The sequence below is a fragment of the Protomyctophum bolini genome (assembly GCF_963924005.1).
Source record: "Protomyctophum bolini genome assembly, contig: SCAFFOLD_53, whole genome shotgun sequence".
NCBI lineage: Eukaryota > Metazoa > Chordata > Actinopteri > Myctophiformes > Myctophidae > Protomyctophum > Protomyctophum bolini.
Window position 1 is genome coordinate 90,820 of NW_027666051.1, and position 11,127 is coordinate 101,946.

Sequence of the window (11,127 nt, forward strand, 5' to 3'; positions counted from 1 at the left end):
AGAGCAGTATAGTTGTGATAGAAAGTAATTCAGTGTGTGTGTGTGTGTGTGTGTGTGTGTGTGTGTGTAATTCAGTGTGTGTGTGTGTGTGTGTACACAGTAGTAAGGAGTCTGAGCGTCTAGTAACTGCACTACTGACTACATTAACTACAGTACTATGCTAGTAGTACCTTACCTGCAGTTGGCTCACTAGAAAGGTAAGGTATATTTTTGTATCAAAGTCTATATCGATCTAGTTGTTGTGTCTTTTTTTGCCTCACGTTAAATGACGGGGCCATGTGACATAATTATTGCATTCAGTTCAGATACAAGTTAGAACTAAAGACCTACCTAGCTAGGGTTAGCATATGGCCAACCAGAAATGTTTTTAGTTATTCTATCCAGAACCTTGATTAAGATTAAGTATCTATGATTCCAGCAGGGTGTAGTTAGGAATACAGTGTAGTTGGCATATTGCCCCGCACTGTGGAAGAGTACTAAACCAAATACTTAATCTCTCAAACTCTCTCTCTCTGTCATTCTTAGACAAGCCCTCCATTGGTGTCTCCAGAGTCCAGTCTACTTTTGGCCAGCTGTTTTGTGTTTTTTGTAGCTACACCCTACATCCACATAGGTAGGTGTAGGATGTCCTACTGATTGACGCCTGATTGATTTATAGTTATTCCACAGGTCCATACAAAAACTGTTAATGTGGAAGATATCACCATGATAAAGCATTACACTTGTTTCCATTCTAACAGGGTCCAACCGTTTACTAATAACTAACAACTTACACTTTTTTTATTGTTTCAGTACAATGTCAACACACATTAAGTCAGACTCTGTGTCTAATAAGGCCAGATTGGAAGGTCTTGCTCTGGTCTCGCAAGCATTAATGAAGGCACAAGTAAGTTACATTCTTGTACATCAATGTGTAATTAATTTAACTTCTGTTAGTTGATGCCTATTTCTCTATATTTCATGACGTGTGTCCATCTAGAAGAAACTGCCAGTGACAAAGAAACCACCAGTGACAGAGAAACCTGAAGTCTCATGCCCTAAAGTGATCTGGTTGAAGAGAGACGCAAATGGGGTTCCTCTTCCCACAGGAAAGAGACGAAGGAAAAGGACTTCAACTAATGGTTAGTCTCCATCTCAAAACGTATGGCAAGGACTTCATTCATAGAGAGTGGTCTTTGATTAGGTGTAGGGTAATCGTTTGATAGTGTTATTGTTGTGATATTTATACTGCCTAAGAGTTTGAAATTATTTGGTCTAATGTGGTTTTTGCTATTTTTACTTCCAAATAGTTACATCTACATCCACTGCCTCTGTCAGTAAATCTGTCTCACCTCCATGTCTTGGCTACCAAGAACCTGGTAAGTATAAAAACTACTTAAAATACACTCCTCAAAAGAAAGCTGTGGCAGTAGTGTTGCAAATTAAGGTATGTTTGTTTTTCCATTTCTCTTCCAAAGATTTTAATTTGCAGAGGCTCGAGGAGCTGATACAGGACTCGGCATGCGTTGATGTGCAGGATCATGGTGTAGAACAGCCCAATTGGACCCAAAGGCAGAAAGATGCGCACTTCTCTTGGCAACAAGCAAGAGAACACAATGTCGACAACTTGCTGTCTGCGGAGACGATTGTGAAGATGGTGTGTCAACACTGTCGTTTGAGAGAAGCAGTCATCCGTTGTGGGGACTGTATGCCGTCAGAGTGGTTTTGTGTGGAATGTGACCGTTTGGTTCATGAACATCACATTCTACACAATAGGCAAACCACAATGTTCGGGTATTATAAATACATTCCCCCAACGGAGTCAGTGAAACTCATCGATGGTAAATACACCATTTGTGAACAAGGTTTGTGTCTCTTTTCAATTAACATACAACATTATCTCCTATTAAAATGTGTTATACATGTACCTTCATTCAAACCAAACATTTCATCCAGATTGTCCCCTTGTCTTTTCAGACTGTTTGCTGCCAACCGCCTATCCGGCAAATATATGCACCTGCGACACATTTAATGTTGCAGTATCTGTCGGTAGACCCATCATACTGGTTTGCATAAATGGTAGGAATTTATGTCTATCAATCTAGATACACACACACACACACACACACACACACACACACATGCGATATGGATAGGTATGTGTTTAAAGGACAACATAACTTTCGTGCCCCCTGTTACTTTTGTCTCATGTACTCTCAGGCCGTTATGATCTTCGCGTTCCGGTGTTATCATGCAACCAGTGCAGTAAGCAGTGGTCTCCAGAGGTCAGGGACTTTATACGAAGTGGCTACTGGCCTACAACAATGCAAGACCCTGTTCCACAAAGACATCTTCCATTATTTTGAAGCTATGAAGACTACAGCTCCAGGAATGTCGAGACAAGCCTTCACAGCCCTGTTAGACCAGAGAACAGTGCATTTTGGAAGAGTGAGTAATTAGTTTGATAATGTCGTTGGACAGTTGTACAGATTTTTTTTTTCATTATATTATGTATTTCTTTCAGACTGGAAAGGTGAACGCAGACTCTTTTCAGAGGAGCTTTCTGCAGTACACATACTGCAACTCTGTAGAGAACCGGCTTCTGGGAAAGGAACTGTTTGTCTGTCCGGCCTGTAGCCCTGAAATGGTGGCTGTTTCTGTTGATGGGAACAGAAAACTTTACAGGTTCCAGAAAGCAAATCAGTGAGTGTTGACCTTCCTTCTTATTAACATTATATTGTGTGTGTGTGTGTGTGTGTGTGTGTGTGTGTGTGTGTGTGTGTGTGTGTGTGTGTGTGTGTGTGTGTGTGTGTGTGTGTGTGTGTGTGTGTGTGTGTGTCACTGACTCACTCACTCACTCTATTGTTTTAGGAGTCAAGATCCTGGGTTCTTTGATGGACTTTTCTTAGCAAAAGACTCCGACGTGTCCACTTTTGTTGAGGAGGTCAGAGGAGTTGTAAAAAGTGTAAGTTTTTAACAGCCAATAAAGAGTAATGACTGTAATAGTTTTGTAGATAGCCCTGCTATCTATTGTCTTTAATCAACTCCTAATATCTTCCAAATATGTACTTTGGTAGACTGCAGGGAAAGCCATGTGTGGAGATTCACATTGGAGAGCTGCTCGAGAGTCATCCAAACAGGCCAACAAGTTGGATGAAGAAGGTGTTGAAATTGCTGTTTGTAGGCATGGCTTCCTTCTCAAAGGTTGGTATTAGTAATCCTGATGAGTTCAAATTTAAAAAATGTAGATGATTACAGGCCCTTCATTGTACTATGCTCTCTAATATTAATTTCCCCCCCAAAAAAGCTCTCAATATGTATAGAGGGGAAATCTTTGCATATCCAATGTTCCTCCAAAAAGAGTTCCAGAGTGCTACATATTTGGCCATGGATGTGACCTGCCGATATGTGCCATACTTGGAGAAGGTGTCGGAGAACCTGAGTCATCTTCAACCCCTTCAGCAACAGAAACATTGCTTGTCAGTGATGCATGCGAAAGCACACAATACCAAGTGCGAGGTGATGCTTCTTACATTTTTGTTTATGACTTAAGTTAAATTACTCATTTAAATTCTCAAAAGAAATGACCATTAGCCACACAAACCAAGTGACCTCAGGATATGCATCAATTGTGATCATGCTAGCTTCCCACACTGTTAAACAATTCCATACTTCCTGTAGATCCAGTGGAATGCAAGGAACCAGGAAGGTATCGGAACAACATTGGGAGAAGAAGTAGAGCAAGTCAACAGTTTTCTCTCCCGATGTGCTCTGACCACTAAATACATGACAAAGTCAGGTCTGTAAGCTTATTTAACCCCATGCTACCCTGCAAAGTTACACATAAAACATTTTCAACACATTCTTATTTGCATTTGTGTTCTTTACAGTAAGAACTGACATGCTTACTGTGCACGCAATGGGTTGGAATCTCCGCAAAGAGAATGGCCTACACATTGCTTTGTCTTCGAAATACAAAAAGGTATGTTGAGGAAAAGGGGATAACTATTTCAAGCAGCTACATGTGAAACTTCAAATACTATGACATGGTTCTGTATTGCAATTTTGCAGACACTAGAGAAGACTTTGGAGGTAGCTGAGAACTTGACAAAGTTGCAAGAGCAGTTCCATTGTAGCGATGACATGCTTCAACAGTGGGTTCTTGATGTCAAGCAGTGGGCCAAGACCGGTAAGGAAGAATCTTTTACACAAACACTGTCGGACTCTTTGGCTGTAATGCATATACTGTAGCTGTAGCCTATGTTATGGTGCAGGGATGGGTACTGTCAGTAAATCACTTTTTCACTTCACTTTCAATGTTTCATTTTGGTAATAACGGTATATAAAAGGTGTATGCTGAAGCTAATTCGCTTAATTTGCCTACCCTTACCAACTACAAATAATATAGATGACAGACAAAGAAAACAAAAACTAAGTAATAAGTCTCTGTCAGTAAACAGGAAAAAACTAAAACAATGTGTGTGATAATTTATTCTTTCTTAGGAAGTGCAGCGGCCAGTGCTGTGAATGTCCATGCTTTGCAGCTCTCCATTGAAGCACTTTTTGTGAGCATCTGCCAAAAGAAGCACTACATTTACAGAGATAATGGTATGTATAGTACCTATAGTTTAAGCTAAAATGATTCAGCTGCATACTTGCTTGATTGTGTTTGTTTGTTAAGACAGTGGCTCGTAACAGACTGTGTCTACTGAAGAATTTCTTTGTCAGCTGAAAATGACAACACGTGTTGTGTAAACAGAGCTATGTCACATTGTGTCGTTATATACATGATATATACAGGGTATATAAAGCTTTTTGAAATAAATAGCATCAGTCCTTTGCAGTTGCTTTGGAAGAAATGGTAGCATAAGGTAGCAGCTCTGTTTATAATTGCAGTAGGTCAATCAATGGTTTGTGGTCCTTGGGGTGGTTGTATTCCATTCGCAAGCCACCTTTTATCCCAACAGTTCACAAATCTTGCTTTGTTCGGATGGTGTTGTATATATCCTAGTAGGTTTGGGATTTTTTTTTGTCATTGGTCATTTTTTCAAACTCATGTTGGGTGAGTGTAATCTGTGAAGTATGTGCTCTGATGTCTTGGTAGGTGATTAGAATCAAATGTGTAGCTGTTTCCAACACATTTTCTTGGCTTGAAAGCGGGGCCTGTCTCTGGTGGCCTTTCTGTATTGCAATACTGTGTTCGCTGAGTCTGTACCTAGTTTTGGTTCTCGTTTGTTTTTATTGCTAGATAGAACTACATTTGCTTTGGGTTTGGGTGTCTCTTTCCAGTATGTCAGGTAGCTTTCTTTTTGTTTTCTATGTGGTTATCCGACTGGCAGAGTCCCTGGGCCAGCTGTTTGAGGGGGGCATCCCCCCTAGGTTTGCATTATGGTTTAGGGCAATGTTATGAAGCGTATCTTGTTTGATAATTTAATTTAATTTAGATAATTTAAAACTATTTGAAACCTAATAAATACATTAAACATTAATTAATTAATTCCTTTGACAGAGCCCCATCACAGCTTTTTTTTGTAATACTACTCTTTTATAGATCGCAATAAAAGGCGCCATAAGATCAGCCAGAAAATTGGCCAGGAGAAAAAAAGGTTGTTGGAAGAGCTCGAGAGATACAACCAACACGCTGACGCAAGCCCTGTGGACATAAGCTCTGTTGTGCAGAAGCTGTCCAACAAAGCTTCCCAGAGCATGATATGGCCTTGGCAGGAACAGAACGCAGGTATCTAAACACTTAATACATTAAGGTGTGTGTGTGTGTGTGTGGGGGGGGGGTGGTCTGTCTGGGGGGGGGGGGTGTGGTCTGTCTGTCTACACGCCAAGCCTCATTGCTCCTGATGTGCTGGTTGGTGCCTTGCATGCTTTCCGCTGCCATCGGTGTATGCATGTGTGGGTGAATGGGTGAATGTGAATGTAATGCACAATCTATGTAAAGCGCCTTGGATAAAAGCGCTATATAAATTCACCATTTACCATAACAACACTGACTCACATGCACTCACAGCTGTATGTTTTTGGATGCCAATGTCTCTTGCTCCATTTCACCTCTAAAAAACCCACGACTAATCATGTTGTCATTCCTTCACAGATGGTGTTGATATCCTGACCAAGAAGCAGCTCTTTGACCAACGCATGCTTCTTTCGCGGCTGGCAGAGGAAAAGCACATTATTACAAAGGAGATGATGCAGCACCTTGCTTTCCTCAAGGACTCTCAGTCAAAGGTCCAGACACAGATGGACACCATTTCAATGAGCACACAGACAAGAGGTAAGTGAAAAATTTCAGGTGACTGCTATCATGTTAGTATTTTGTAACTAATCTATCTGTTTTATTTGTTGCTATGTATTTGAGATCTCTACTGTCAGAAAAGAACACTTTATATTAACGTCGTCTTTATAATGCGTTATAATGTGCTTTTAGGGCATTATAACACTTATAATCATGTATAACAACATATAACCACGTTTATAACATAAGTGCTGGTCTTAATGCATTATTATGCTCAGTGGAAGTATAAAGCACATTATAACTTATAACATTATAAAGGCGACCTTAATATAGTGTTACCGAAAAAGTTAAGTGTGAACTTTATTCCACTCTCATACATTCTAGATTTTCCAAATGGATTGACAGAGGAGGGTTCCCAGGGCCTCATCTGTCTGCTGAAGCGAAGGTTTGAGGAGCATAAACTACAACAGCAGACTGCAGCGAGAGCATACAAGGCCATTCTTGGGCCAAGTCCAATGTTGTTGGAACAGGAGGTGGCGATGGAGGATGAAACCCACTGGCAAGAACACAGCTCGGATGAGGATGAGGACGATGACGATTAGACAATGGAGAATCTCTACCAACCTATGACACCACTGCTATATCAAGGACAAGTAGTCATTACTCATAAGCATGAGTGACGGCTTTCGATGGTGACGTATATGTCGATCAGTGTCGGGTGGATTAAAGGAAAGGACAGCGAGAGAGACAGAGAGAGACAGAGATCATTGTCCAGAACCAGCCCAAAAGCCTCTGCCCGGGCTCTGTACTTGCACCCCTATATCTCTCACGGGTACGTGACGGCTATGTGAAGGAACGTTTGAAATGTTGAATTATTAGGTTAAGCTATTTGCTTCCTACCTACTTTATGTATGTAAAAAAGTAGTATTATGAAGTATGGTACAAGTTTCTATCTATAAAAGAAATACAGTTTTAACGATTTAGAATTATTCTGGATCCCTCTTTAGTTTCTCAAAGAGAAGAAAAGGGTCCCGCACACTGTCTTTCACTTATAGAGTAGTATGATTCGCATTTGGTTGCCGGCTCCGACGCACCTGTCCTTGTAGGAAGGCCTTTTCGTTACATAGTTTCTCAAATAAATATAAATCATCTATCTGATGGGAAAAAAAGTTATATAAAATATGTTACCACGTATACAGTATAATTATTTATTTTAAATTGTCAATTGCTTTCAATTTACTTAATCTTGGGCTATAGTGATATTAATACTAAATGCCTCTGTGTATATGTATAATGTAATTTGTAAGTTGATTAGCTGTATACTGTGGTTACTTTGCGCCACTTTTGATGGGTATGCACCGTCCCAGCATATGACGTCAGGGTATAACTGGTATAACTAGCTCTCAATGACGTAATAAAGCTGTGGATTAAAGGACCCAATGCCTTCGATGGTGACGTATATGTTGTATAATGTGTCCGGTGGATTAAAGGAAATGCCTCTATGTATATGTAATTTGTAAGTTGATTAGCAGTATACTGTGATTAATTTGTGCCACTTTTGCTGCGTATGCACCGTCCCAGCATATTTTGATGCGTATGCACCACCCCAGCAAATTATGTAATGATACAGCAGTGGTGCCAGATTACATACATAGGAATCTTTTTTGTTTTGCCATTTGCTATTTTGTTCCTGCTATCCTTTAAAACATGAGTAAAATTATGATTCTCATACCATGTTTGTCGTATGTTTGCCTTTTTCCTGTGACACATCTGCCAGGCTTATTGGCTAGTCACCCCCCTGTGTCAACATTATGACATACTTAGGTGGTTTTCGGTGGATGCTGAAAGTGCTCTAGAGTCTAGACTCTAGACCATTCCTTTGAAAATGCCAGACATTACATTATTATAAGATGTCTATAATTGTATATGAACTAGGCATAATCTGTTTATAACACTAATTACACTTATAAAGCAGTTAATGACGTAGAACATCACATGTTGCTGGAGACTATACAGGCATTGTAGTTATAAATCATAAGGGTTCATTTTTTAATGGTGCAACCACTCCCTTACGGAGATATGGGTGGCTGGCACAACAACATCATGGTTGTTTTTCACCACCTGTGTGCAACCTAACACACACGCACATATTAACTGTATTATATATGATGATTTCGGGTGTACCAGTACAGTGACAGTACTGTACAGTACAGTAGAGGGACTGCCACACGGTAACTGTCATTTCTCAACCGTTTCGGACGCGGGGTGGCTCGCCGGAACTGGGTTGGCACCCTGGGTGTGTTCCTGGGACCCCCACACGGAGTTGCAGCACTCACTTCACACGGGTGTGACTGAAGTACAGTAAATAAGTTATTGCCCGACAGTTCTTGCCTGAAAACATTTTTTGTTTTGCTTATAATGCACTCAATGAGCCTTGTAGTGACTTATCACATCAATGCATTAGAGCAGTGACAACAATGAGTCCAATTACCCAATTATAATCTATCTATAAATGTGCCTTGTCTCTGTACATGTTTATGTCTGGAATTAACATAACTCCAACCATCCACACCGACTTCAAATTCGACACACACGTTCCACACCACCACAGGGAGTGCAGTGCTTGGCCTTGAGTGAGAGAGACAGAGAGAGACAGAGAGAGAGAGACAGAGATGCATGATTGTCCAGAACCAGCCCAAAAGCCTCTGCCCGGGCTCTATACCTGCACCCCTATATCTCCATATATGGAGCTGCAGGCCTGTTCTGACTGTTGACATCACTTCAGTTCATATTTGGGCATGCCTTGACACAAAACTCCATAGAATGAAGGGACAGAGACAGATACAGAAATCTTCATATCTGGGCATAAAAGGGACACAGTGGGTGAACGGGTACTCTGACACTGGTACCGGGTATTGCATAGCCAGGTGGGGCATGGATCTCCAACTTCCATCGTTACAGAGTAGATGCTCTACTTAAAGTATATAAGTCATAGGCAAGTAATAAAGCATGAGTAATAAATACCGACTCATGAAGCATGAGTATAGGTATTAGTTATCATTAGGTTATTAGTAAAACATTGCATGGATGCACCTGGAACGTATCCTCAGTGATGTATCCCAAGGTCATCTCTCGAACATCATACCCCTCACTCAGGCGACCCAGCCGGGGTGATCAAGTCCCAACTTACGTCCCAGTAGCTATCGTCAATCAGTCCCATTAGGGAAAAACCTGGGCCACACAATCCGTTGGAACTACTCCTGAACTACTCTGCCAGGGCTGGGAGGTACACTTCTGGCTGGAAGGATTAGGCTCTGTGGGTTGACTCCTCCTCCTACGTCTCACCAGGTCCACTCCTGCTCTCACCAGGCCCAGGACTTGTGCGTTTCACCAGAGTCCCAGCATCAGACACTTCATTCAGGAGTGGTGGGCAATGGTTAGAGTGTCCGCCCTGAAACTGGGAGGTCGGGGTTCGATCCCTGGCAGGGTCATAACAAATTAAAGACTGTAAAGATGGGATCCAATGCCTCCCTGCTTGACACTCAGCATCAAAGGGTTGGATTGGGGGGTCAAATCTACTAATCAAATTATTCCTGAGTGCGGCACGGCTGCAGCTCACTGCTCCTCACCGTTCCAAGAGATGGGTCAAATGCGGAGAACAAATTTCACTGCGGTAACGTGTGTGACAAATCGTACGACTTTGACTTTGATGCAGACTCCACCTGAGCGAGAAGGTGGTGCTGACTCTGAGGCCTCACCGAGGGTTTGTTGGGCTTCCTCCTCACGGAGGACAGAGACTGGGGCACTAACCCATACTGCTCACCCGGGTGCCGTCTACATTCCGGCTGTCATCCGTCTCTTTGGTGGTCACCAGACTATACCTGGTTGTCACATTTGTCTATTCCTATGAGTCACTATACATATGCCATAGTTATAAATGCATTTTAAGTATATTCATGGGATGCATAGCATGTGTTACCCTGATATATCAATGTCAAATAAGTGTCAATATAGAAATATCAAATGGGCAGCCTATTACAAGAATATTAACAGTCTGTCCTAATTTCATTAATGGAGAATATTCCTGCATTTAATAACATCAGTACCAAACCAGTCCAGTTGTACAGTAGGCCTACTGCGTTTACCCATTTCTGTTGTCCTTTCCTGTACTTCTCTGACGTATATACACTCAAATATGCGCTGGCCTGGGAGTGAAACTGGTATACCCAAAAGAGTTCATCCAGGTCATCAAAATGCATGTCCATGGCAAAGACAAGTCCATGTCTGTGGCAAATCTTTAGATGTTCTGTTTTATAGACCATTATGTTCTTATTTTAATAGTGAATGTCAAGTCTTCAAGATGTTCTTCAGATTATGTATGAATGACACTGATTTATTATGGCACTATTGGAGGAGTCCCCTAGGACTGTAGCCTGGGGTCCTCCACCTATGCTTTCTATGGCATAGGCAGCTCTAAACGCAGCTGTGCGACATGAGACTAATTAGTTGGAGAGACTCTAGAGAGAAGAGTGTGTGTGCAACAAAGGTGCAGACGATCAGAAATCAGCAGAGTGATTGAGTTTGCACTACTCTATGCCGAATTGAAGTGGACCCAGACTTTTTTTTTTCTCTCCCTAGAAATAAAAACGTCTGGGTTTCCGAGGCTACTAGGAGTCTAGGACAGTGGTTCTCAAACATTTTCTTTTCAAGGACCCCCATAACCAAATGGACCCATTGTCCACTCATGTGAGTAGCAAAAAGAGAATTTTGACACAAATGTCCACCACAAGCCAACATGGCAGTATCCCTATGCCAGATGCTTCTCTAATCTCCACAGGCCCCATTCTGTGCTGGCATACATAGTTATGATTGTGAAGAAAATGTATGTTCATTGGAGTTTTTTG

General features: G+C 41.5%; 1 protein-coding gene across 1 annotated transcript; it reads left to right on the forward strand.

Annotated features, from left to right (window-relative positions):
- Window positions 1-4,107: 4,107 nt before the first annotated feature.
- Window positions 4,108-6,825, forward strand: LOC308312087 (uncharacterized protein; the record flags this gene model as incomplete). Its single annotated transcript, XM_080794489.1, has 5 exons — window positions 4,108-4,168; window positions 4,483-4,587; window positions 5,531-5,716; window positions 6,083-6,262; window positions 6,608-6,825. Exons 1-5 carry the CDS (start codon window positions 4,123-4,125, stop codon window positions 6,823-6,825), a joined length of 735 nt encoding a protein of 244 aa, XP_080650615.1. The 5' UTR covers window positions 4,108-4,122.
- Between the last annotated feature and the right edge of the window lie 4,302 nt (window positions 6,826-11,127).